Source organism: Mustela nivalis, assembly GCF_964662115.1.
Source record: "Mustela nivalis genome assembly, chromosome: 7".
NCBI classification, from domain to species: Eukaryota; Metazoa; Chordata; class Mammalia; order Carnivora; family Mustelidae; genus Mustela; species Mustela nivalis.
The window spans coordinates 6,474,807-6,502,460 of NC_139026.1; the positions used below are offsets into that span (position 1 = coordinate 6,474,807).

General features: G+C 51.7%; 2 protein-coding genes and 1 long non-coding RNA gene across 5 annotated transcripts in view; 1 reads left to right on the plus strand and 2 right to left on the minus strand.

Moving 5' to 3' along the window:
• Positions 1-9,125, minus strand: part of SREBF2 (sterol regulatory element binding transcription factor 2) — a 58,914-nt gene extending 49,789 nt beyond the window's left edge. Inside the window, exon 1 of the mRNA XM_082739947.1 lies at positions 8,723-9,125. Coding sequence (XP_082596073.1) covers positions 8,723-9,107 — 385 coding nt within the window. The 5' untranslated portion in view covers positions 9,108-9,125. The remainder of the gene's footprint in view (positions 1-8,722) is intronic.
• Positions 6,354-9,819, plus strand: LOC309869268. The gene is made up of 2 exons (XR_014314082.1): positions 6,354-8,352; positions 9,312-9,819. It is a non-coding gene; the product is annotated as an uncharacterized lncRNA (long non-coding RNA).
• A 388-nt stretch (positions 9,820-10,207) lies between these two features.
• CCDC134 (coiled-coil domain containing 134) lies at positions 10,208-27,644 on the minus strand. 3 transcript variants are annotated; one of them, XM_082740060.1, is made up of 7 exons: positions 27,497-27,644; positions 25,633-25,751; positions 24,687-24,808; positions 24,404-24,488; positions 22,198-22,379; positions 21,843-21,914; positions 10,208-14,483 (listed from the first exon to the last, which is right to left on the minus strand). In XM_082740060.1, the coding sequence occupies exons 2-7, from the start codon at positions 25,733-25,735 to the stop codon at positions 14,358-14,360; spliced, it is 690 nt and encodes a 229-aa protein (XP_082596186.1). In that variant the 5' UTR covers positions 25,736-25,751; positions 27,497-27,644; the 3' UTR covers positions 10,208-14,357. The 3 variants fall into 3 exon arrangements, with proteins under 3 accessions (XP_082596186.1, XP_082596187.1, XP_082596188.1); XM_082740061.1 differs by having other exon boundaries at positions 25,633-25,930; XM_082740062.1 differs by lacking the exon at positions 27,497-27,644 and adding an exon at positions 26,860-27,444 and having other exon boundaries at positions 25,633-25,930.
• Between the last annotated feature and the right edge of the window lie 10 nt (positions 27,645-27,654).

Below are 27,654 nucleotides of genomic sequence, written 5' to 3' on the forward strand. Positions count from 1 at the left end.
GCGTAGACACAGCGATTGCAAAACCAGGTGAAGGACAGAAAAGTAAAGGCGACTGTGGGGACAGTCAATAACTAATAAAGAAAAAGATGAGTCACTTTATCCTAGAGAACACCAATGACTTTTAAAGTACAAAGGAAGGTAATAGGAGAACGGAGCTATTCAGAACAAGGGGTACTCCCTAAAATGTCCGATGATTTTGGTGAAAAGTAGTCTTAAGAGAATTACAGCAAAAGGAAGCAACTTCCAGAACACCGTTTATAGTGATGGCAAGTCCCCAAAATGTTTTCTAAGAGGACACACTGAAATTTCAGAGCTCCATGGGCTGCCACCGTGAAGCTACATTAAAGAAAGCCCAGACAGAGAAGAGAGTCCCAGCAAAACAATGTAAAACAAGAAATCATTTTTCAAGTGCCCCAAAGTGGAAAGCTGAAAATAAGGAACTGCTCCACATTAAGGAGCATTTTTTAATAGGAGGCTCCATGCTACGCATGGAGTCCAACACGGGGTCCCAAACCCAGAACCCTGAAAATCACGACCCGAGCTGAGACCAAGCGTCGGACGCTCAACAGACTGAGCCACCCAGCACCCCAAGGAGTGATTTTAAAAGAAAAGAGAGCAAGCAAACCCGATGAAGGATCACTCCAAGAAACTGAAAGTGGCAGAGTTCACAAGCATGGGGTCCTGGACAAGCAAAGCGAACATATGAGACCCAGGAGGTGATCATTCAGAAAGCTGGTCACTACCCATGGACTGTCCAGTGGTCTCGAATACAGAAAAGTCAAGTGAGGCACGACGAGCCTGGGACAAAGGGGTCTGCATGTGTGTATTACTGGGAGCGCAGGGAGTGGTGTGAGCTTTGAAATGGCACGTTTGGCAAACGCAGGCGGAATAAAGGGACCAGAGTTCTGGACTCTGCCAACACACTGAGGGGAATCAGACCCTCTTCCACACACTGGTGGTGGTTACAAAGTGGTACATCCATTGTGGACAGCAGCTTCCTTGGATTTCTCAAAACTGCAAACACACGGGCCAGAACAGAAAGTTAGTGCCTGCCCCTTCCTTTTATACGTTTGATACCCTTTGGTTCTGTGGCATCCGATGTAGATATTCCCACCCCCACCTGGACCCAGCAATCCCACTTTCCCTCATTTATCCCACACTTACACCTGCACATGCGTGAAATTATGAATCTATGGAGCACTGTTTTGGTTTTTTTTATTTTATTATTATTATTTTTTTTTAAGTAAGCTCCATACCCCGAGTGGAACCCAACTCAAAGCCTGATCTCAAAACCCTCAGATCAAGACCCGTGAGATCAAGAGTTGAATGCTTGGGGCGCCTGGGTGGCTCAGTGGGTTAAAGCCTCTGCCTTTGGCTCAGGTCATGATCCCAGGGTCCTGGGATCGAGACCCACATTGGGTGCTGAGCAGAGAGCCTGCTTCCTCCTCTCTTTCTGCTTGCCTCTCTGCCTACTTGTGATCTCTGTCTGTCCAATAAATAATAAATAAAATCTTAAAAAAAAAAAAAAAGAGCTGAATGCTTAACCGATAGAGCCACCCAGGTGCCCCAGCATTGTTCTTAATAGCAGGACTGGAAAAAACTCTCAAATGTCCATCAAAAAGGAATTGGATGAATGCGTTGCATGGCACCCGTGCCATGGAAAATCGCGCAGCAGTAAAGACTGGAAAGATCTCCAATACACACAATTAAGTGAAAAGGCGAAGGTGCAGAAGAACAGAGCTTGTCGCATGCTACCTATTTGTGCAGAAATTAAAAAGGCAGCAAATATTAAAATCTACATTTATCTCTTATATTTGTATTAAGGAAGTTCTGAAGAAGGTAAAAGAAACTACAAAATGAATTACTTGCAAGGAAGTAGAGCCGGTGGGTGCTAAGCAGATGGGGGCAGGCCTGGGAGCATGACTTTTCATGCTCCCCTCTTACATACTTGTATTTCGCCATGTGAACCCATTGCCTTTTTGAAGAAATAACGATCTTTTCCAAGTAAGTGACAGCCAGCACAGTAATCACAGTCATGTTTAGTACTGGAGAGTCTCCAAACTGGAAGGGCCACGGATGGTGGTGTGTAGGAGCTCTAACCCACCTAGTGATGTAAGGTCCTCGTTGGGAAACAGGCACCAACAGACGGACTCTGAAATAACTTGCTCCTACCTGTTCAGAACAATAGAATTTATGCTGATGGAAAGATGCAAATGATAGAAACGTCCCACGGGAGGTGGAGGTGCAAAGGCCTGCCTGTTTGGGTGGATTACGCTGGACTATACGGCTATCCCACATCAACTCTTTCAACACCTAGGAACCCCTACGTGAAAATGTAACATTTTGTGCACACATTAATAAAGTTCAGCCAGAATCCAGAAGATACAAACAGTCTGATAGTCAGAAAGCCCTTTTTGAATCAAGTTGTTCAAGAACTTTTTAAATTATGAACTGAAGGAGAGAAAAGATCCAGTAGATATAGACACAAAAATACATATTTTTAAATGCCAATACATGAGCTGAGTAGGAGAATGACAGAAAAGACTGTTCAATAACAGGCCCAAGGCCTGGGTGTGAATGCAGAACAGTGTCTGTCAAGGGCACAGCTGAAGAGATCCAGGGAGGAGAAACCCAAGGAGACTGGTTCAGTGGTCTGAACAATCCCAAAAAACTTTTATGTCCCAAGAAATGGAACTAGCTGAGATCAGGAGCTAAAATCAGGTAGAAAGCAAATAAGCTGTGAGCAACAGTAGCTCTTTCAACCCAAACATGAGCAACAGTGATATAGAGTCAAGTGTCAAAACAAAGTGTATGTCCTGAAAAAGATCTGCACATGGGTAAAAAGCAGACCTGCGCTTCACCTCAATGAGCAGTTTCCCCAACCATGACTCACTGGAGAAATGTGCAGTCGGTTTCCACCTCTCTGGGCACGTTAGCCTCCCAGGGCTGCGCCGGCCACACCCTCCCCACACGCCAGCCTGGCTCATCAGGTCGGCCACTCCAAACTCCCCATTGATGGGGACACCTGGCTGGGGGCCCACACAACACCCTGAGCTTGAAGGGCCAGCCTTCATGAGACACACCTTTACAGAGCACCTGTTCAATGCTAGGTAGTGTCCCGCTCTCTGCCAGAGATGGCACAGACCGCAGGGAGAGGCAGCAGAGGACAAGGTGGTGCTACCCGAAGGCTCAGGAATTGGAAGTTCCTCAGCAGGCTGGGAGTGAGGAGGTCTGCATGAAGGCACGTGTCTGACACAGTGAGCCCTCCAGAGCCCCCCAAGTAGGTACAGTGACTGACAGTTCAGTCACATCAGTGTATGTCACCAAGGAACTCAGAACACCAAGGATAAAGATCCTATAACCGTCCAGAAGTGAAAACAGGTGGCACAAAAGGATCAGGAAGCAAATGGTATCCAAGTTCTCAACTACCAGAGGCGAGACGACAATTAGGCAAGGCCTTCAAACTTCTGATATAAAACTAGGTGCAAACTAAAATTCTAAACTCACCCAAACTATCAAATTGGCGTGAGGTTAGAATAAAGATATTTTAAGACACACAAGGCCCCCCTCACCCTAAATTTACCTCTAATGTACTCTTCCCCAGGAAGCTACCAGAGGATGAGCTCCATCAAAACTAGGGTGTAAAAAACAAAACAAAACAAAACAAAACAACTAGGGAACAGGGGCTTCAATATCACCCCCAGGGTAATGGCTAAAGTAATCCCATGATAAGTGTGGGATGGTAGAGCCAGACAAACATCAGATGGGGCAAAAAGGGAGGGCTTCAGAAGAGACGGTGACAAGGGGTTAAAAAGCAACTAACACCCTACTGAGAGTTTCTGTTCCAAGAATTAGGGCTGAATTAACTGCCAGGACATGGAAAGTAAGCTAGTGAGTAACTAGTGCTATTATAAGCCCAGGGAAAAAATACAAACCCAAGAGAAATTAAAACCTCCACCCAAACGAAAACTTGCACACAAATGTTCCTAGCTGCTTCATCTGTAACAGCCGAAAAGTGGAAACAGCCCAGATGTCCATCAACTGACTGATGGCTACATGAAACATGATGTCTCCACACGATGTAGGATTCCATTTGGGCGAAGTGTTCGGAACAGGCCAAATCCCAAAGACAGAAAGTTAAATGAGCTCACTGAAAAGTTTCTTCGACCTCCTCCAAAGGAAACAGCTGTCTCTAATTGCCATCACCCACACACTCCTGACTTCTTTCTGGCTTATATAGACTTGGACCCCTTCATCTGACTGCTCTGTCAAATGTTGACCTGCTAACTGCCAAATCCCAGGACTTCTTTCGTGGACTTGTCATCCCCGATGTCCTCTGCACCACTACCCCCATCACCCACTAACCACTCCCTGAAAAGCTCTCCTTCCTGTAGTTTTTATTACACTTTCCTCACCCGATCGGACCTCCCAGTTCTACCTTCTCTCACCTCCAGTGACTATTCCTCAATCTCTATCCCCAGTTTGACCTTCTCCTGAGTACTGGCCTCTGATCTCCTAGTGGATTTCCCAGCCACCAGCACCTCAATTTCTGCCCAGTTAAGGCAAATGTTTATCATCTCCCCAAACTAGCTCTTCCTGCTGGCTTCAGAACTTGCCCAATGCCCCAGGATGGAAGCCAGGATGGGATCTTAGAACTCCACCTCTGCTCTGCCTTCAAGGTGAGGTCTTTGCTGAGGCCCCATCCTGTTATGTCCAACAACTTGCATAGTGGCCACTTCCTATCCCAACCCCATCGCCCTCTTTATCATCATTTCATACCCGGATGCCTGCAGCTCCCCCTGGCTGGTCTCCCTGACTCCAATCTTCTTTGCCCATCACCACACTTAAATTTTCCTAAAATCCGTGTTTAACGTGTCATCACCCTACTCACTCAGCAACTCCCTCTCCACATTCCACAATACATATGCATCAGGTATGAAGACTGTCCGGTTTGGCTCCAATTCACCTTTCAGAACTTATCTTCTACCTTTTCCTTACACACACCATAGAGTCCCAGAACTCATCAGTAACCCTTTGTCTCCAAGGCAGCTTGATCCTTCTCTGCCAAGTGCTTGTCTTGCTGATGCTGCCACCCATCCTTCTGGGACTCAAGAGAAGGACACCTCTGTCACTGTGCCTTTCCTGATTCCAGTGGAAAAATATCTCACCTTTTTGCGTTTCCAGAAGACCTGCTTTATCACAATACATAAGGCACTTTCTCATAACACAGCTATCTCTGCCATCAAAGAAAGTGCTCTAGATAATCTATCATCAGGGGCCTGGGACCTGGGACAACAGAGCATCCTGCGGTGAAACAAGGCCCCGGAGATGAAGTAACACAACAGGTTTCTTTGTTGGCCCTACAGTATGTTTCTTTAAAAAACAAACAAAACCCACTTTAAGCCAACATTTAAAAATGTCGATATATCACATAAAAATCCCAACTTGGGCATCCCTTTAAAAAGAGAGGACAGATCTCTCCACCAAGAGGCCTCCCTTGCCTACCCCGTCTAAATTAATCTGCCCTGGTTATTCTCTATAACATGGGTTTGTTTGTTTATTTACTTTTTTATTTATTTATCAGAGTGAGAGAGAGAGCACGAGCAGCAGGCAGAGCAAGAAGCAGATTCCCTGCTGAGCAGGAAGCCTGATGGCAAGGTATCGATCCCAGGACTCTAGGATCATGACCTGAACTGAAAGCAGACACTTAACCAACTGAGCCACCGGGCATCCCTTTTTTTTTTTTTTTTTTAAGATTTTATTTTTTTTACTTCACAGACACAGATCACAAGTAGGCAGGCAGAGAGAGAGGGGGGAAGCAGGCACCCTGCTGAGCAGAGAGTCTGATGTGGGGCTGGATCCTAGGACCCTAGGCCCATGACCTGAGCTGAAGGCAGAGGCTTTAACCCACCGAGCCACGCAGGTGCCAATATTTTATTTTCATGTGTCCTGCCGGAAGTGTTCATTTCAGTTATTTGCTCAGCCTGTTTCCTCCCTCAAGAATTTAAGTTCCCTGAGAGAGAAGAGATCGAGTATGTCTTGTTCAAAGCGACCCTCGGCACTCTGTCCATCACACCGAAGAGATGCGCTGAATAAATGAATGCATGTGGCCTCCTTGGACTCACATCCTTGAAGGGCCCCCATGGATTACAGCAAGAATGATGTTGCCCAGTGAAGTACTCTTGCCCTCCTGGACTTCCTGGAGATAGGCATGAGAGCTCCAGGTTGCAAATATCAACCCCTCCTCCACCACCACCACCACCACCACCACCACCACCACCACCACCACCACCACCACCACCACCCCCCCCACCACACACACAAAGTAAGTGTATGTATTCATATCCAGTCTCTTCCCTATATGACTGGCTCCTAGAAGCAACTGATCCAACCCAACCCCAGGGGCTGTGTCTAGTACAGCTTAGAATCCTCCCTAGCCCAAGGTCACTAAATTCATTCAGGCATTCCACAAATACTTAGTTCTAAGTGCAAGAAACAGCCGAAGGCAACAGAAGGACCGGGCCCTCATGGAGCTGACATCCTGGGGAATGGATGTGTAAGAATACAGGGGTATTTGTAGCTGTAGATCACTGGCCTTCGGCCCACTCAACCCTTCTTGTGCTCCAAGACCCCGATGAAAGGCTACCTCCTTGGAGTCGTCTTCCTGGTGTGGCAGTCTTTACCAAGCTCCTTCAATGTTGACTTTCACTTACTGTAAGCCATTCTGTACTCAGCATTACAGTTTTATTGTTATTGATCTTAAGTTCCACGAGGCCATAAAATTCTCTTTCCTATCTTTCATGTTCCCTACAGCTCAGAGACCAGAGCTGGCACTTGAATGCTTGCTGACCGTTGTAAGACAGGGAGTCATTTTTTTCCCCAGTCTGGTATGGGGACCTGCGAAGCCATTAAACCACTGTGGTCGTTTCCAGAATATATATTTTACTCAGAAATCTACAGGGGAAAGGCTAATACTTAATCATTAGGAAATTTAACACATTACAAATTAAGATAAACAGGAATCAGTTATGGAATGAGAAGGCAAAATGCACAGGAATTTCTTCATGGGAGCTTGCTGATGGGCAGCCTTAGTTAGATGTTCTTACTGGCTAGGTAACCTTGGGTAAGTTAACGAACCATGTTGAACCTCTGTTTCAGGATCTCAAAGGTGATGAGAGCAGTATAACAGACGTTATCTACCTGATGAAACTGTTAAGGACTGGGAACATTAATGTGTAGGAGTGCTTAACACGGTGCCTGTCACATAAATGCTCAAAACATGTTAGCGGCCCTTGTTGAGTTTCAAGAACCTCTCTTCTCCATTTGTTAACACACATCTCTGTATCTAGAAGCACGTAGTGGAAAAATCTGTGGTTAGACCTGGTGCTTCAATAAAGGGTCTTAGCTCACTGCCAGGAAGACCAGAAACAGAAAGCAAGGACAAGCCAAGGGGTTAAATGTCACAGAAGCAGATCCTTTTCAATTAGCTGCTGCTTATCTCTTCCCCTGGAAGAGTATCTTCTGCTGCCTCAGTGTCTTCATCTGTACAATGGGGATGGAGCCGCCGTTTCTGCCTGCAGGCCCGTAATGAAATCTTGGACATGGCTGTACTTTATAAACTCAGAAGCGCAATGCACTTGAGTTAGTGGTTAAGAGCATGGGTTCTCATCTAAGGTGAGTGACCTTAGACAAGCAAACATCTGGCCTCAGTCTTCCATGGGACTGTAGTGAGGAGTAAGTGAAACAGTACAAAGACTCTGGGAATCAGAACATCAAAAGAGCCCAGCTCCTGAGAGTTACTATTATGGTTATTAACCTGTTCATTGGACTCCTCACCCCCAAGGATCAGGTGAAAGCCTGATACAGTGACACAAACACTAGCCCAGGAAATGGGCTCTCAAACCAGCTGGTTGACCTTGGGCAAGCAGCTGACCCTCTCCAAACTTTGGGTTCCCATGGTCGCAAAAATGAGAACACTGAAAGGGAGAATCCCTGGACTCCTACCAGCTCTTCCACTTCGCTATAAAGGTCGCCTAAACAAAGGCTACCCGCTCCCCAGCCTGTCCCCCGAAGGGCCACAACTCAAAATTCTCGCTGCTCAATTCCGTTTGCAGCGCGACAGCAGGAGCGCCCGGGTCTCCATCCCGGGGAGAAGCGCCCACACACCGCCGCCACCGCTCGCTTCATCAGCAACTTGCTTCTGCAGCCGCTCCCAGCCCAAAGTTTCCCTGAGCGCCGGGAGACCTGGCCGCGCGGGTCAACGCTGGGAAGACCAGAGATGAGAGCGCAGAACCTGGGGACCCGGTTTCGGGGATCCCACAGCTGCCCCCGCAGACGGGCCGGGAGTGACAGGTGCGATGCGGAGCTCAAGCGACGGGAGAGCGGGACCCCGAGCGGCGCGTGTAGGCGCGCGAGGGAGGCGGAGGCCGTCCGCTCTCCTCAGGCCGCTCCCTCGGGACACCTGCGACGCCCCCGCCTCAGCGCTCGGATCCCACGACCCCCGCTCTGCTTCCGGACACGCGGCGCCGCAGAACTGAGAGCCGGGCGGGGGCCCAAACCCGGCGCGCTCCAAAGGGATGGGTTCTGCCGGGCCGACCGCGTGTGCTGATTCTTCCCGCGCTAGCCAGGGCCGCGGGGGGTGGGCGCACGCGCACCCGCGCGCTGCCGTAACCCCTTCCTCCCCGCGCGCCCCCGCACTCCCACCCACCCACCCACCACTCACCGTCGATGTCCCCCAGGGTCAGCTCGTCGCCCAGCTCTGTGAGCGTCTCCATGGTCTCCAGACCGCCCAGCTCTCCGCTCTCGTCCATCGCCCGGCTCGGCACGGAGGCCCCCCCAACCGTCCCGCTCAGGGAGATGCGGGGGCGGTGCCGCCGCCACCGCCCATGACACCCGACAGCCTCCTCCCGGTACCGCCTCACCGGCCGGTGCCAGCCGCCGCCATGTTTGCGCCGCGCGGGAGGGGCGGGGCGGGATTCCCCCGCCCCAACCCGCGCCCCTTGCGGCCCCGCCCACAGGCCGCGCGCCCCCTTGTTTGTTGTCAATGGGACCAGGCTCTTCGTGGCCAATCGGCTCGCGAAGCGGCGCGTGGGGTGATGGCGCGTCATCGATCAGCAGCTTAGATTTGCATAGCGAGGCCCCACCCCTCGCGGGCTCCTAGCAAATGCAAAAAGCCGCCTCTGGGTCCTCAGCCCAACCTTCCTCCCCAGGCTTAAAGGCGCCGCTCACTTTTCCCTTGGGTCTGCCTCTACAAGCTATTCCATCCACCGGCTGGGGGTTGAAGGGTTAACACTCTCCGCCCCCGCTTGCAGGTCGCCCCCGGAGCGAGCTCTGAGCACATTACGTCATCTTTCCAGCTGCTCCCCCGCCCAGTCTGCCTGGGAGAGCGGGTAGAATCAAACCTGGCCCACCAACACTGCGGCCCGGAGGGGTCTGGATCATTCAAGTCGCGTTCCTCGCAAGCCCCTTACTAAGGCGGAAATGGAGGCTGGGCGCGGGCCGCGGACTGCGTTCTACAACCTCCGCGCCTTTGCACCTGTCGCAGCCACGCGCCAACTCCGGCGGCCCTCGCGGGGGGAGCTCAGAAACGCCTGCAGACGTTCAGCAGCAGTGCTAGCGCCCGGGACCACAGGCTCCCCGGGGTGTGACCCGGATAGGAGCGTTTTCACGGTGCCGCAGAGATTCTGACGCGCAGCCCGCCGCCCGCAGATTCCCGCTCCTTCAAGCACCTCCTTGCCCCATCTTGCAGCTGGTCGCGACGTAAACACAGGTGCAGACTAACAGGAGTGCACCCTACGGAATAAAGTATGAGCGCTCAAACAAGTGCGCAAATATTAAGTTCAAAGACGGTCATCACACAGTCCTCCCCGTATCTGGGGCGAGCTGGGAAGCCTCATAACGGAGGATGAACACAGTACATCCACACAGTGGGATACCATCAGCCAAGATTGGGCACGTAAATGTCTCCCTATGGACAACTCTCACAGTATACTGTTAAAAAGGAAAAGTAGGTTTCTTAAGAGATTGCTGTTGCTCTGGGTCAAGAGGTGAGCACACAGACCCTGGGGGGCAAACACACGGACCCACCTGCGCAGTGTGACCTTGGGCTGCCTACTTAACTGCTCTAAGCCTCAGTTTTGAAATCTCTAAAATGCGGGGGAAAATAGGGCCCTCTCAGTTTGGAAGATTAAATGAAATCATTTGCACATTCGTTTCATAGTATTTATTGAACATTTCTGACAGGCAAAAAAGAGACAATTCCTGCCCTCAGGGAGCTTCCAGTAGTGATGAGAACAGACATTAAACAAATGTGAAAAGCAGACAACAGTACAAGTAATCAAGGGAAAGTACTGGGTGTGAGGCAACTAACAAGGATTCAGACATTTTAAGATAAAATCTAAAATTCTTTCTTTTGTTTTTAAATCTAAAATTCTTACGAATCACATCTGGTGTAGCCAGGGCAACAGATGATAGGGACAAAGGCCCTGAGGCAGGAGGAGCTGCTGCAGCCAGTGAGCACTTGGCATAAGGCCTGACATATACAGAATGTGCCTATACACGAGAGCCATGGTAACTGAAAAAACAGCGATCTCTGTATTCACATTAAGGGCTAAAGGGCTAGAGGCCCAACAGCCAAGAGTCCGTCATGATTACTGAGTGGTTGGATTTAGGCTGAATTTTATTTCTTCTTGGTATTTCAGTACTGTTTAAATTACTTCTTATAATGAACATGTCTAACATAAGAAAGAACAGTGACTTATTTTTTGGGGAAAAAGAACAATGTTTCTTCACTGTTCACATGCAGACTATACAAATTAGTCTTACCCTGAAATGGAAAACCAGACCCTGCTACTCTGCTTGGGATCAAGCACTGACTTGGGCAGTGCCACCTTCGACAAGCCCTCTCACAGGGCCCCCACACACTGAGAGGTGACTGTCTGCCCGCCTACTGTAACTCACTTCGGTCCGGTGCTCTCCCAACCCAGAGCCTCAATAAGCCACTGCAGAGGGCTGACAGAGCAGCAGGGGGTCAGGTGAGTGGGCACAGCACCTGTCACTCCACGTTGTCCCCACAGCTCCTCTCTGAACCTGCCCAGGGGCTGCAGTGCTAATAAAATGGCCGGAGGAGAAACAAATGAAGGCTCAGTAGAAACTACAGAAGAGGGGCTCAGTGGGTTAAAGCCTCTGCCTTTGGCTCAGGTTGTGATCCCAGGGACCTGGGATGGAGCCCCGAGTCAGGCTCTCTGCTCGCCAGGGAGCCTGCTTCCCATCTCTCTCTCTGCCTGCCTCTCTGCCTACCTGGGATCTCTGTCTGTCAAATAAATTTAAAAACCTTTTAAAAAAAAATTATAGAAACTGCAGAAGAAAGCCGACTACACCACACCCATCTTTAGCAAAACACTGGCATTCTCCCTATGGCCCTGGGTCCCAACTCACTGAACATCGCCTCCAGTTGGCACCGTGCCCTGGGTGGGAGAACAGAGTCCGACTCTCAGGAATGGAGCAGCCTTAGACAAGTCACTCCTCAGGACCTGGGTTCTTCACCTGGAAAGGGACGGACCGGGCAACCATATATCCAGAGATCTACCACAGACGGGGCACTACAGGGCAGAGAAGTGAACTTTGAATATGCTTTCTCATTCACTACCTTCGATGCCTCCCTTTTTAGGCCTCTGCTCAGAGTGCCTGTCACTTTCTCCCTCCTCCCCCAATCTTTCAGGATGTAGTTGTCACTTTGTCCAGGATTAGGCAAGAATGTGTACCCCACAGTTTGACAGAGAGATTAGGCTTGGGGATGGAAAGCAAGTTTGCTTTTGGATAAGCTGAAACATGAGGACAGAGTGTTATCAGTGGCAAGAGGGCAAGTACCATCAGCTTTGGGGTCTCAGAAGAGGCAGCTCCCAAAAAGAAAAGAGCAGAGAGGAGAGACTAAGCTTTAAAAAAAAATGCTTTGGGGGTACCTAGATGGCTCAGTCAGTTTAGCGTCTGCCTTTGGCTCAGGTCATGATCTTGGGGTCCTGGGATGGAGTCCCTGCATCAAAGTCCCTGATCGGTGGGAAGTCTGCTCTTATGCTCTCTCACAAATAAATAAAATCTTAAAAACAAAAAACAAAAAACCTTCACTTAAGGGGCAGGTGAGGAAAGAGGAAGAATCAGGAAGAGACAGAGCAGACTCAGACTTAGGACAGAGAACCAGGACAGCATGGCAGCCCAGAAGCCTGGAAGGATCATCTCAAAGAGGTTCCAACAACATCTCTCCAGGAGCAGTGACAGGACAGCAGGAGGAAGATGTGGGGCTGGGATAAGGAGGGACAAGGGCTGTGGACCAGGGAGATTTTGCCCGTGGGGTCATCTAGTAATGTCTGGAGACTGCTACTAGCATCTGGTAGGCAGAAGCTAAGAATGCTACTAGTATCCTTCAACACACAGAACACCCATTCTCATATACACAACAAAGAATTATCTGGCCCGAAATGTAAATTGTGCCACTGTTGAAAAACCCTGCCTCTGAGGATACAGGGCGCTCCCAGACCCTCCAGGGGTGCCTCAGATTGGACCTGGAAGCTCAGCAAACAGGAACAATATCCAAGAACACGCTGAAAACACCACTAAAGATGTCATTGTTGCCACCACTGGACACCCCTGGCATTAGTCTAGTCTGGTTACTAGAACCAACCCACCCCCTGCCCCACTGCTCCCTCTGGTCACAGTGGCCTCCACCTCCATCAGCACAACTCCCACGCAGGCTGGTGCATCTGGTTGATGGCACATTGCCCACAGGACCCAACCCTGGTGCAAGGAAGAAGGATAAGTGCCCTGGGGCCTTTACACCTCCTGACAAGGAAGTGGGAAGGCTCTGCCTGCAGTTAAGACTTGAGGCAGAGTTTCCGGAACTAGTAACCACAGTTACTAGTGGCATCAAAGAGAAAGAGAAAGGTAGAGCAGAGTTGTTCCGTTTCTTTCTTTGAAGGTGTCAGATGGGAAAACTTGGGCCCATCTGAGGATGGAGACAAAGGAATTATCCAAGATGGAGAGCCTAGAAGGATAGGGGCGCCAGATGGAACAGAGGTGAAGAGGGGTTAAGATGGGGCCCCTCTCTTTTGTTGTGCCTACAGAGATGCTCAGCAAACCTAAAGGATGATAGAAAAACCATTAGGAAACATCTGTCCCTGAGGAGCTGGGCCGCGGCCCCAGAGAAGCAGTTTAGGGCAGATCAGAGGGTTCAGACATTGTCAAATCCGTTTTGCTAATGAAGCCACAGCGCAGAGAAGGGCTGCGCCAGGGTCACTTAGCAAGTATGAGGGGCTGAGACAAACTCCTGTCTCTCTCGGGCTCTGTCGGTGTGGGGGCGCCGGAGGGTTCTGGGATGGTCATGTCTCTTTCCCCTTTTAAGACGCCGACCTAGCTTGGCAAGTCCGAGAGACTGAATTGGAATCCCCACCAGAGCCTCTCCTTCCTCTGCCTGGGAGGGACATGATTAAAGGGTAGCTGCCCATTCAGGGCCTAATTCCCTGCTCTGTGTCCCCTGGTCTCTGCCATGGGGAGCCCTCTGACCAATCCAGCCTGGGGCAGCCCAGCCATGACAAAGCACAGCGTCCTGCAGAGCTACAGCCTGTCTCCGACATCCCCTACCCATAGCCCAAGGGCCTCCTAGGGTTGTCAGAGCCAACACATTGATTCTACCCTGCACCTGTTCATGGACTGTCGCCAGTATCTGATGACAGAGATCATGTTGCTCTAAAGTCCCTGGCTAAACCCCGGGACGCTTCTTCATGAAGGACAGTGCTTATAGGGTAGAGGAGACCTAAACCAAGCCCCTGCTTCACTGTTTTGCCAGGTCCCTGCCCCATGAAAGGGTTCCCAGCTCCCTGGGGCCCAAACCAGCCTCCATTAGCCCAGAGGATTTGCTGGCTTTTACTTTGTCTTTGCAGAGGGCTGGGACCTGTGCCCGGCAGCTCAGTGCCACGGTGGGACCAGCAGCAGGCAGCACTTCTACAAGTGGCTCAGAGCCCGAAGCTGCTGCCTTCTCATGAAGGGCGGCAGCCAGCTGGGCCAGTGGTCCTGACCCAAAGGGAGAGTCCAGCCCGGGATCCTTCCAGCCTCCCCCGGCATCTGGAGATGCTTTGATCTGCAGCATGGCATCCTCTGAAGACCCCGCTGGCACCGTCTCCAGGGAGGCCCCTGGAAGGAAACCCAGCCCTGTGTGGCCCAGTCACTTCTGTTAGGGCGCAGAGCCGGCTCCACGGGGGCTGAGCAAACGCCCCCTCCCCGTTCACACGGGCCAGCTCTCACCACCAGTCGATGCCTCTGTCTCTTCCTCCAGACTGGTCTCCTCCTGATCCCTGGGCTGCTCCCGGCTATAACTCCGACTGGGATCTTGAGATCCGCGGGCCCTTTCGGATCTCTTTCCGCTTCTCCTCTTTCTTCCTGCGTTTCTCCTCCTCCCTCAGGGCCTTCTGGAAAGGGTCGGTGCTGGAAATGAACTGAGAGAACAGAGCAGTCTGGTTTAGTCTACCAGCAGCGAAGAGTCTGCGCTGAGCCAGGCTGCCATGGGCTTGTGGCAGCAGGAAGATGGCCTAGACACACGCTCTGCCCTCGGGGAGCCCGCAGACAAGGAGACATGTCGTTCAGTGAGCCTGGGGAAAGCTGTTCAGAGGGTCTCGAAACATAACCAGGAGCTCCCCAAGCAGACAGGGTGAGCGAAGAAAAGGACATTCCAGGCAGAGGGGCAGGTGCTGAGGTGTGAACCTACATGGGGCTCCTCCTCTCAGGGTGAGGGGGCTGAGTGCCCCCGACAACCACAGACACCCCCTCCCCCGCCACACCCCTGAAGGGGGAAGGCAGCCAGCGAGAGCAGGAGACCACAGACGTCCCACTGCTGGGGAACAAGCTGCAGAGAAGCCCAGGCAATGGGAGTACAGCCACAGGAAGCAGCGCGCCAGACATCACACTGGCAGAGCTGGAAAGGGGTGGAAAAGATGGTAGTGCCCAGGCTCACGGCTTCCGGGGTGCATGGACGGTGGTCCTGGCAAGGAGAGAGGAAGCCAGGGTGAGCCAGGGTAGGAGGAGGACTTTAGTGGAGGGACTCTGCTCTCCGCAGACCGGCTCATCTGAAGCCCTGGCTTCTGTTAGGTGTGTCAGTTATCGCTCAAACCAGCATCTCCATATCTAAAGGCTGCTAGGATGTCCCCGATGTGCCCCAGACTTGCCATGACTCCATCTCCCCAAAACCCAGTCCTCTTCCAGTGTCCCTGTCCTCGCCAACAGCAGGGTTCCGCACCCCCACCTCTCCCCTGCTGCACAGAGTCCTTGGCCAAGGCCCAGCTCATGGTACCTCCTAAGTTTGTCTCAAACTCACCTACTTCTCTCCATCTCTCCTATCGCTAACCCCATCGCCAGAGGACAGAGGCACTGACCAGACAACGTCCACAAGCTCCCACCTCCACACCAACCCAGCTGCTTCTGTGCCCATGCTGCTCTTGGAGGCAAGGCTGACCCTTCCCCTGGGTGCCAGATCCTCTCCCCTGCCTTACTTGCTCCTGGCCCTGCACCACCAGCTCTTCCCGGCTGACATGCTGTCCCCATCAACACGCCTGGTCTCTCCCACCAGATGAAAACTTCCCCCGGAATCCACACCCCCTGCAGCTACTCTCCCACTGGTCTGTGCCCCTTGAAAAGAAAGCTCCTCGAAGGTAGTCGGCACTTGCTGTGCCCACCTCCTTGCCTCTCACTCTCTCGAATCTGATCTTTGTCCTGACCACTCCACCAAAACAGCTTGTATTAGGATCTCTGATGGCTACTGGCCATGATCCTAAATGCAGGGGCCGGTTCTTAGGCCTCATACTTCTCAGCCTTCCAGCAGCTTCTACAAGCTGCTCACTCCCTCTTTGCTACGCTCTCCTCTCTGGGTCTCCAGGAAACGATCCTCTCCTGGTTTCTACTCTCACGCTGTCATTCTGGGACTTCTTTGCTGGCTTCTCCCCGTGCTCCCACCTCTACCTGCAGGCACATCCCAGACCTCAGCCCTCCGGTCACTGCTCTATCTGCGCTGGGGTGATGGGACAGGACCTGTGCCATGGCTCTCTGTACCTTCCTTCACAGCATGACTCGCATTTGTAGCCCGAGCTTCAACCCCCAATCTAGAGTCGAATTTCCAACCGCCTCCTTGACATCTTCATTCAGATGCTCACCAGGTCCAGAAACAAAGATCTGATCTACAATCCAGGCCTCAACCCGGTCCCACCACAGTCTGCCCATTTTAGAAAACAGCACCCCCTTCTTCCAATGTGTGCAGGCTGAAAGTCTTCTAGTCCTTTTTCTTCTTCTTCTTCTTCTTTTTTTTTTTTTAAGATTTTTATTTATTTACTTGACAGACAGAGATCACAAGTAGGCAGAGAGGCAGGCAGAGAGAGGAGGAAGCAGGCTCCCCACTAAACAGAGAGCCTGATGCAGGGCTTGATCCCAGGACCCTGGGATCATGACCTAGGCCAAAGGCAGAGGCTTTCACCCACTGAGCCACCCAGGCGCCCCAGTCTTCTAGTCCTTCTTAATGAGTCTCTCATGCCACATCTGCTTCCTTAGCAAATCTTATTGGCTCTGTCTTCTAAACAACCAGAATCTCGCCACCCTCACTGTTGTCACCCTGGTTTAAGCCACCGTTAACTCCCACATGCACAAGCACAGTAGCCTCATGAGTGTCCCTATTCCCACCCTGGTCCCCTAAACTACTCCCCACACAACAGCCAGGCTGATCCCTTAAAGGGAGTTAGTCAGAGCCCATTACCCCACTCTCCATGTGTCTCAGAGGAAATGCCAAAACCCCTGAGAAGAACCCCCCCCACCGCAAAGGGTCTTGTGATCTGGCCTACTCTGACCTTATCTTCTCACATCCTCCCCTCCCCCAAATATGCTTCTAACTCAGGACCTTTGCACTTGCTGCTCTTTCAGCTTGGAATGTTCTTCCCTCAGACACACGGCTGGCTCCCTCGCCTTGTTCGGGTCTTTTCAGTAAGACCTTCTGTGCCTGAGTCACATGAAGTAGCAATTATATCTCCACGGACCTTATCCCTGAATCCTTACCCATATTCCCCTGCTTTTTTTTCACCACCTACTATATTATATGTTCTTTATTGACTCTGTCCCAGGAGAGCAGGGCTAGTCGGTGGCTTCTTTAGTGGCTGGGATTTAGGAGATGCTCACGGAATGATAAATGCATGTGCTAGGCCTCTGAGCCTCGGTGCAACTAACTAGTCCCTCTGCCTGGAAGGTCCTCCCCAGGCTGGTCCACCCCTCAAGTCTTATTTATCCCAGAGTCTTATTTATCTCCACCGCCCACCTGCTGCAGCAGGGTCAGGTTCCCTGTTAGCGGTTCCACAGCTCACCATGCCTCCCTCCTCCCCTAGTGTGGTGAACACGCAAGATCAGGACGGTTTCCCTGCTGCCTTCCCCAACAGACCATAAGCACAGGAAGATCAGGGAGAGGGCCAGCCCTGTCTGGACAGGGGCAGCGGGGTTGTTCAGTGACAGGTATGTGAGCAGCAGGCGAGGATTCCCATAGTACTCCCTGGCATGGCAAGTGCATGTGGGGAGCTGCTGCTGCTGCTGGGACAGGTCCACACTGGAGGCCAAACAGTGAGTCAAAGCTTGAGACCGTCCCCAGCCAATGACAAGTAAGGCACAGATGTTGCTGCTATGCTTATTTCCAAGCAGAGCACACTAGGACATCTACCCTAGAACCCGTTCCCTCTGGTTCATGGTCTCACCCTCCTCCTGTGCCAGAGGCATTCATGACCTACAGGGCAAGGAGAGCTAGTGTCACAGCTATAAGGCTTCTCTGTGGGTGCCCCTCCCTGGGAAAGGCAATCTGCCATGACCTTGAGTGTCCCTGCATATTCTTGCTGGGTATGCCCTGACTGTTCTTACACCGGCCATTTATCAGGGTGGCCACGGAAGCAGGCAAGCTCGAGGGACGTTACGTGACAGGGTGATAGCAGCAACCCTGGTAGGGAAACCCCCATCCCCCATTCTGCTGCCTGAAGCAAAGCCACTAGTTCAAGGGGGCCCTTGACTCAAAGGTTCCCCTAAATACTCATGCTGGGTCCACTGATCGTTCACCTAAATTAAGAGCTAATGGTGCCGTCCAGAAGAGTTAACATAGCCGGCCTCACTGCTAGTCTTCAAAAGGACTGCTTCTAAGCTGGGATCTTGGCTAGTGTTTGGAAACCTGGATTTGGTGGGGGAGGCTCCCACTGCCCTAATTAATGAGTGGCACACTGAGCCTACTTTGTAAACAATGTGGTTTATGCTGACACCTGCTTTCCTCCTGGGAGTTCTGGAATGTACTGGGCAGAGGGTGCTTAAGTGACCAGCTCCCAATAAAAACTCTGGGCACGGAGTCTTTTTTATTTTTTCTTTAAAGATTTTATTTATTTATTTGAAAGAGAGAGAGCACAAGCAGGGGGAGCAGCAGAAGGAGAGGGAGAAGCTCCTTGCTCCCTGCTGAGCAAGGAGCCCGACACCGGGCTCAATCCCAGGACCTTGGAATCATGACCTGAGCCAAACACAGATGCTTAACCGACTGAACCACCCAGGCACCCTGAGCTGAGTCTTTAATGAGCCTCCCTGACAGGCAATTTCTCACGTGTCACACATATGCTCCTGGGGAACTCCACTGGGAGAGGGCTCGTGCAGGTCGGCACCTGGTTTCCCTCAAACTTCACCCTGTGAGTCTTCTCCCTCTCCCGATTTTGTGCTGTATCCTTTTGCTGTAATAAATTACAGCCACAAGCACCACCACACACTCAGTCCTCATCAAACTTGGGGATGCTTTCGGGAACCCCAGACACTGGTGTCTACTGGCCATCCAGTCCCAGTGACAATGCTGGAAGACTAAATGCCATCAGGGCCAGTCAGATATTGATCCAAACGTGAAGCCACCACCCTCGCTTAGATGGCACTCTGAACACCACGCACAGTGTATTTCTACCGACTGTCATTAGCGTCCTAGTCATCTGGCCTGCCACTTAGAAGACAACAGACGGGCAGATCAACCATTCCTCTCTGGGACCACAAACCATGGAAACAAACTGTGGTGGACGGTTTAACAGTCCAGCTCAGTTGGTCAGTTGTCCATCCTAAGGCCCACTCTCTGATGAGACCAACCAGAATCAAAACACTGAGCAAGACTCCGCTGCCCAGTTGTACTGGATTGTGCCGGAAGCGGCAGCAAACCTGCTGCTGTGGATGGGCACAGGGCAGGGGGCTCCGTATTTCTGGCTTTACTACCTAGAGGAGCTGGTTGGGATAGCAGGTCCTGAGATCATTAGGATAACGACCATTCGGTTGAGTATGCTCCCTCCAAGTACCTCTACGGTGGCCCATGTGGCCCAAGATGGAAGAAACAATGTGTTTCTGATTGTTTTGTAAAAATACCCTTGTCCCATTCATAGCTGACCCTTCTGAATAAAACAAAGGTCCAGGTGAGAGTAGCAGATGACTGGAGAAAAAGTGAAATTACAGGTCCTAGGAAGTGACATCCTGACCTTGTGGCAGCAATTAAGATTAGCATCTGGGGAGGGAACAATTACTCCTCTTGGTCTCTTAGATCCAGCACCACCACCTGGCAAACAACCCTAGGGTCTGCCCAAGCTGAGGGGCAGCTGCAGCTGACAATCTAATCAGCTGTTGGGTGTCTCACTCTCAACCCTGTGACAGGAAAACTCACAGGGACATGGTCAGTAGTGAACTACTCTAATGCGCCTGCCTGATGCCATCAAAGGCAACTCCCAAAGGGACCCTGTGCAGACATACTCAGCAGCATAGCCTGTTTGAATCTGACAGATACACATGCATCTGCTTCTCCTGATGCCTGAGTGACCTTCCATTATGCCAATAGGGCAACTGAGGCTGCAGCTCCATAGGGACGTTGCCCTCAGGGCTCAGGCCAATAATATAATGGTGACTCAAATCAAGTAGTAACGTGTGGGAGACAGTGGGCCATGAAATGTCTCTTTACTGGGGCACTTGGGTGGCTCAGTTGATTAAGGAACCAACTCTCGATTTCGGCTCAGGACATGATCTCAAGGGTGTGAGATGAAGCCCAAAGCCCCATGTCAGGCTCCATGCTGGGTGTGGAGCCTCCTCAAGATTTTCTCTCTCTCTCGGGGCGCCTGGGTGGCTCAGTGGGTTAAGCTCCTGCCCTCAGCTCAAGTCATGATCTCAGGGTCCTGGGATCGAGCCCTGCATAGGTCTCTCTGCTCAGCGGAGAGCCTGCTTCCCCCTCTCTCTCTGGCTGCCTCTCTGCCTACTTGTAATCTCTGTCTGTCAAAAAAATAAATAAATAAAATCTTAAAAAAAAAAAAAAAAAAAAAAAGATTCTCTCTCTCCCTCTGCCCACCCCGCCCCCTACCCACTAGCACAAGCATGTGCACACACTCTAAAATAAAGAAAAAAAAGAATGTCCCTTTTCTGGGGACAAGGATTGCTCTGGGTCCATCTACTGCTCCCTGTAATTACTGACAATAACATCAAAGATCAGCAGGTCAGTCTAAACTCTTGCATGGATGGTAATGGGTAACTGACTCGTCTCAGACCACATTCTGATTATCTAAGATAAGACCTACTGGCCCGCGCAGGACTTATCATAGCTGGCTGAGTCTGTGACGCTGGGGGCTTGAGATCAACACAGCAGGCTGGCTTCATCCCGCTGCTTAGTGTCCTGCTGATGGCAGCTTTAATCCAATGGCCGTACGCGACAAACTGAACATATGTGATGCTAGCCTCTACCTACGAGATCAATCAGAACTGAACCGCATGTTCATGCGGAAATTTAAGTTAAGCCAAGAGGGCTGTGGGGTGAACTATGGGGGAGGCAATCGGCCAAGGCCCTGAGCATCCCTGCATATTCTCACCGGGTTCCCCAAGAAAGCAGAGCTCTGATCACTCTGTCTGGGCCTTCTGTCAGGACGGCTTGCAGAGAACAACCTGGAAGGGTGACATGATGACTTCCCCCAAAGAGCAGGTCTGCTTCTATTCATTCTGAAGGCCGTGGCCGTGAATATCCCAAACTTAGTATTCTTCAGCTTCATGCAAACCCACCGCAACACAATATCTGCCTGGGCTCCTGGGTCATCCCTGGGTGACTTGGGGAACAAGGGGAGCCCACACGACCAGGCCAACAGTCTACATATTGCTTTTGCTGCAATGAACTCTGATGTCTCTGACCCGTCAGCATCCATGAAGCAAGAGCCGCTAAAGTCCTAGACCCTCATGGACCCTGACACTCCGCCCTGTACCAGAGGAGAGCCTGTGATTTAACAAGTCCAGTCCTCCAGCCTTTCCTGCCCCTGCTGCTCTGCCCTGTCACCTCTGATTTCCTCTCCCTGCTATGTGTCCCCATCTGTGACCCTACCCTGCAGCCTGCAGCCCTCGGAGCCCACCTCAGCTCCCTAGGATGAAAGCATATGCAGGAATGTGAGACAGAAGCCAGGCTGAGCACTCAGAGGCTCAAGGGCAGAGAAACAGGGCCTGACCTCCCCGGTGTCCACCTGATGTTGGATGCCTAGTGTACACAGGGATGGTGCGTTCACAGCTTCTGACTGCCCCCTCACAGCTGGGGTCCGTACCCCATGAAAAGACAGGGAGCCTGAGGCTAGGACAGGGGCAGCAGCTTGCCCAAAGGTACCAAGGAAAGAGTGATGGTACGTGCATCCAGACCCAAACAAGTCTGGCTCCAAGTCGAAAGCCCTTGTGCTCCACTCAAGGTGCCCCAGCCCCTACATGACCTGGCTGCCCATGACCCCGCAGAGGCAGAGTAGACACGGCCATCGGTTCCAGCAGCTTACCTCTGGGCGGTCTACTTTAAATGGGTTCTGGAAGTCAGAGTCTTTCTCGCTGATTCCCAGCTCCTGGGCCATCTGTGGATGAGGAAGAGTTAGTCATCCTCTGCCTTCTCCTGACTCCTTATCCACGGCCACTCCCTCCACGGTGGGACCCAGGCCCAAGGCTGAGGCAGATGTGGAACAGACCCAGGTCAGCACAGAACCCCTTGAGACGGGATCTCAGGGTGCCCTGAGCCTCATCACAGAAACCACAACCTGGGGCTGACATTCAAGCGCCACTGAAGGCAGAGATGCGAGGTTCGCGGTACACCACCAGGCAGAGGGCCCCCGCACCTCCTCTGCTGCAGCCAGTCCTTACCAGGCTAAGGATGGGCGCATGGGGGCCCTGGTCAAACACGCCCGACTGGTTGCAGAAGCTGATGCCCCAGCGGATGAGGAGGTTCCAGTTGGAATTGTGGTCAAAGTAGTGGTGCACAATCCTCGGGAAGCGCAGCACCACGTCACCGAAGAAGGCCGTGTTCTCCACTACTTGTGAGAAAGCTGGCGAGAGGATCCTGATGAGTGGCCTGGGCAGATGTCCTTCTTCTGCCTGCCTGGCCACCCCAGCCACCCCTCAGGGAACAGAAGCCCACTAAGCCTACTCATCAGAGAAGGGAACTGTGCCCGCTCTCTGCAGGGGCTGACCACGTGTGCAGTGCCTGCTAAAGGCTTTATGTCCACCAGTGACCACTAGGTCACTGAACCCTCAACACTACCTCCAGGGAGATGTGGCTGCTGTTCCCTCTGTGCAGACGGGAAACTGAGGCTCAGATGGTGGGTGAGTGGCAAAGGTGGGCTGCAAACCCAGGTCTGACTCCAAGGGCCATGCTCTGTCCCCTGTATCTCATTTGTGGTGGGGACCAGAGAGGTGGGTGCCATTTTGCACATGAAGACCCATGTGTCATGTGGGGCGTGGCTGGGTCTGACTTCCCCAACTTGACCTCCAGATACCCAGAGCCAGGCCCCAGTGTTAACACAACTACACTGCATGTGAAGGGCAGGTCTGTTAGGATCACTGGGGAGCACAGGAGGGGCTTTTTGCTCTTTTTAAAAAATCTTTCCAATTTTATATTATTTTTATTTTTTTAAAAGGTTATTTATTTATTTATTTATTTGAGAGTGAGTGTGAGAGAGAGAGAGAGAGAGAGAGCATGCATGCAAATGAGCTCAGGGTACAGGCAGAGGGAGGAGAAGCAGACTCCCCACTCACTGAGCAGGGAGCCCGAGGCAGGACTCAATCCCAGCACCCTGAGGTCATGACCTGGGCCCAAGGCAGATGCTTAACCATCTAAGCCACCTAGGCACCCCTTTATTTTATTCCAAATGCCTCCTGAGATGTATACTAAAATAACTTTAGACTTCCATCACAAAATTCCTTGACTTGGTTTCCCCTAATGTCATCATTTTACGTAACCATTGTACAGCTATCTAAAAAGGGAATTAACATCGATACTAATCATTAGACCTTATCTGAATTTCACCAGTTTTCCCACTAACGTCCTTCCTCTGGTCAACAGTTCAGACTAAGTCAGTGTGTCCGTAGTGGTCGTGGCGGGAGGTCCCCCCCACCTAGGCTACCATGAAATGGAACACTCCCAGCCCCACTGAAGTTCCTGTTTGAGCCATCCCTGCAGATAAGGCCCAGGCAACTCTCCCAGCATCAGCCAGGACACACAGAGAGACAAGCAGACTCCTCCAAAGATATGCCAGGTTGGGTCCAAGTCTGGTGAACAGAAACCTCTGGGTTTCAGAACAGCCTTAAATCTCAAAGAACTCAGGAGTTAGCTTAGGTTACAGGTTTGTAAGAGCAAACCCCTTGTTCTCTTTTTATCTGGAAAACGGGGGCTATAGTACCTTCCTCAGAGTTAGAGCGGAGACCCGAGGTGGTGTTTGTAGAGTGCCCCCCATCTGATATATAAATGCTATTTCCATCCTCTCTCAGACAGTGTAATCTAACAAGTTTGATTGTTAGACTATGATCGGTTAACACGGGGAGGAGGAATTACCCCAGGAGAAGAATTCTTAGAAGAGTAGATGAAGGGACACAGGACATTATTTTACTTATCTATTCTTCCCATCCTGTCTCAAAAAGGATTTAAGGGGGTTGAGGCTTTCAAACAGCAGTAAAGAGCACTCTGAATTGCCCCCACTGGCCATTCTCTTCAATAGAATTTACGTTTTTTTCTCCTATAAACGGGAACAACCCTTGCCTTCTCTACCGCAAGGGTCAGGATGGTAGAAAAGGCAAGAATCCCTAAGGTGGGGTCATAGGCAGAGGCTTCTCCCTGTTTCGCTTGCCCCCAGCACAGGACAGTACAAAGAACTATATCCAGAAACTGGCTCTGAAGCCCAGAAATGACCAGAGAAATATGGTTTAATTATCCATATACCCAAGGGGACCCCTTGGAAGGTGTTCTAAGCGGATACTTCCAGAGAAAAAAAGCATTGAGAATAGGAGGGAAGGAGCAGCTAGGGAAGGTCAAGGTGGTGGGGAGGAGCGGGGAGTAAGATTGGGAAGACCATACCATCCTTCAGTTTCTCGTCCTGGGGGAAGGGCCCATCTGGGAGCACATCTGCAGCAATGAGCACTGTCCGCGAGTCCTCCAGCACCTGAGGGAACCCCACCCAGGCTGAGTGGCTTGGCAGAGCCCTTCACAGATGGCCCTATTTATTTAAACCCTATTTCAAATCTTTTGTGCATACAGTCCCCCTTCACTGAACACCAGGCCCTTTGGGAGCTCCTACCCATCCTTCAGTGCCCAGATCAAAGACTGGGCCTGCCGTGAGCTGCCCCAGGCCCACACGCACCTTAAAGAGCCCCTTGAGCATGACGTCAAGAATCTTGTACTGCTGGTGGACGTCGTTTAGCTGCGCCAGGTTTTTTAGTGCCAACAGCTGTTCTCGCCGTTTCACCTCAAACATCTTCTTGTCTGAGCAGCATGAAGTTAAGGGCTGGCACCCATACTCCTGCCTGGACGATCCAGCGGTCCCAGTCCAGAGGGCCCATTCCCGACCAGAAAGTGTCTGCAAGGGCCGGAGATGCCCACGGCTGAGATACCCCCCTTGTCCCCCACCACCAGGGAAGAGACAAACTGAGAGGCATAGGCATCCATTTCATGTAAGATTCTATATCCGACACCCTGAACCCAACCCTTGCCACCTGGCTCCCTGCCAACCTGCCACCTGCTGCAACCATTCACTATTTCTAGAACCTCCTCTCTGCTTACACTGTACATTTCACCTGGGATGCCACCACCCCCCACCCTCCATGAGTTTGTACTCTCAAGACCCAGTTCAAAAGCCACACCACCATGTTTCTCCCTGACCCTCTTCCCCAACCATGGTTCATAAAACTGCCGACTGAAGAGAAGAGCATGAGGTCTGTGAGTTCCTCAAAGCCACGGACTGACCGGTCCTGACTCTTCTTTGTGTCTCTGAGTCTGGCCCCAGACAAGGTAGCTGAGGATGCCAGGGCCTAAGTCTCCACCTAGGGTCTCCCCCATGAGATGCAAAGCACACGCACAATCCTCAGAACAAGTATGCCTTGTCTTTTCCATTCAATATACGGGGAAACTGAGGTTTAGAAGAGAACTGACTCGATCAAGTGTTGGTTAGAACACCTTACCTTTTCTTCCATTCCCATAGACTGGGTCTGCTCCAACCCTGAAATCCAAGCGGTTGTGGGTCCAGAAAGACTGTTTATAGACAACTTCAGAAACAGCTTATTAACACCACCTCCCATGGCAAAGGATACAGATTTCCAGGCTCGGGTCCAGGGAGGTCTTCAGGGTTCCTGTGACTCCTGTCCCAGACAACAGCAGGACAAAGAGGAAGGCCAGGAACTGAAGAAGATCCATATTCAAGATCCTAGGACTAGGAAAGTAACCCAGAGAGGGGTGAGATCCAGAGCTTGGTTTTATAAAATAAAGAGTGCAGGTGAACAGCAACTTCCCGACATGCCATGGCCTCCAGATGCCAGGAACCCAGCTTTGGGAACTCCTGGAACACTAGTCTCAGCCCGGGGCCTGTGACCACCAGACACTCCATAAACACTGTGGGATGGTAGGAGGGATATACAGATAATATTGGCAACATAGGAACGCTTAGGGCACAGGGTCAGTGTCTAGAGATCTGGGCTGGAGCCCTGGCTCAGCCTCTGACTGTGGGCCCTGGGGCAAATTCCTCATCCTGAGCCTCAGCCTTTTCACCTGTAAAACAGAGGTTTCTCCCTACTGTAGGGAGAAAGGACTGGGTGAGGCATTGTGCCTGGGGAAGGGGGGTCTGGTCATTATCATTCCCTTTCAATACACCCCATCCTGGGCCCCAGGAAGATGTCCAGTTACAGAAGCCCAGGCAATCAGGGGAGATGTGAAAACTTTCAGTTTTCACTGATGACTTCTGTCATCAGAACAGAAAGGGGCCACCTGGTTGGCTCTGTCAGTGGGCATGCAACTCTTGATCTTGAGGTTGTAAGTTCGAGCCCCACACTGGGTGTAGAGATTACTTAAAAATAAATTCTTAAAAAAAAAAAAAAAAAAGAATGGAAAAAGGGATTTGGGGCAGGAAAGGAGGGTGCACAGTCTTGGGTAATAAGGCTGCCTGCCACTCACTCACTGTGGAACCACAGGCACCACAAGCCACACCTGTTCCTACTCAAGCACTATTCCCTAATTAATTTTTAAATTCCACATTCAAGGCACTGTTTGAGACCTGGGAATACACTGGTGTCTAAGACAAACAAAAATCACTGCATTCATCGTCCTTGTGTCCCCAGTAGGGGAAAGGGAAAATCAATAAACCTGTAAAACAAGCACAAAAGGATAAGGGAGCTGACAGGGTGGAATATGAAACACAGTGGTCAGGTGACAGCTGCCCAATTTTACCAATGTGGAAACCAAGACACAGAAAAGTGAGGTGATTGTCCAAAGACACTCACTCAGCTATTCCCAGGCTAATGAGATTCTAGATAAGCAAAGGCTACCTCAAAGCTGCCACCGTACTAGCAGGACACCTGCTCCAGGGGAAAGACGCTCAGTGATTGACAGAGCCTGCAGAGGTCATTCAGAGAACCGTCCTGGTGCCTGAGGATGAGACAACTGAAGCTTCCAGGACGGGAAGGAGTAGTCCAAGTTCGCCCAGGACCACCTGCCCTCCAACGTCACGCTCTAGACTCAAGAGAACGACCCGGGCGGGCTAGGGCAGAACTTAAAGCCAGGGGGAATCAGACAGCTGGTAACGACCGCAGCAGGAGAGAAGCGGGAAAGGGAAACCGAAAAAGCAGACGGCGTGGAGGCGGATCCTGCTTTATCTACTGTACTCCCACTGACCCTGCCTCTCAATCCCGCTCCCCGCCCCGTGCGTTCCCAGCGCTCTTCCCGGCTGGGTACGAGGCTCTGAACCCATTCTGTGAGGGGGACATGGCGGTAGTGGGCTCGCGGACCCGGCTTGCTGACCCGAGCCTTTGGGGCTCCCAGAGGAGTCAACGAGTCCTTCCGACGAGAAGACTCCGGAGCCGAGAATCTCATCCGCTAGCCCCAGCAGCAGGTTCGGGGGCCCTTGGCCCCTGCCCCCCAGCCCCACTAGGAGCCCGCCCTCCCTGGACCCCCGGCCCCACCTACCAGGCAGGTCAGTGCGGTCAGAACGTCGGTGTGCAGCCCGGCTCCGGGGTCCACGGGGCGAACAGCAGAGGCGCGGAAGCTCACACTAGGCGCCAGCAGCAGCGCAGGAACCTGCGAGCGCGCCCCCGCCAATGAGCGCGGGCCGCGACGGCCGCTCC

Bases quoted from the DNA above. Each gene is read 5' to 3' on its own strand.
- CCDC134 (XM_082740060.1), bottom strand. From the start codon at position 25,735: ATGGATCTTCTTCAGTTCCTGGCCTTCCTCTTTGTCCTGCTGTTGTCT. The intron at 22,380-24,403 runs GTATGGTCTTCC...TCCTCTCGCCAG, and splicing joins GGACGAGAAACTGAAGGATG to CTTTCTCACAAGTAGTGGAG. The intron at 14,484-21,842 runs GTAAGCTGCTGG...CTGTTCTCTCAG, and splicing joins TTAAAGTAGACCGCCCAGAG to TTCATTTCCAGCACCGACCC.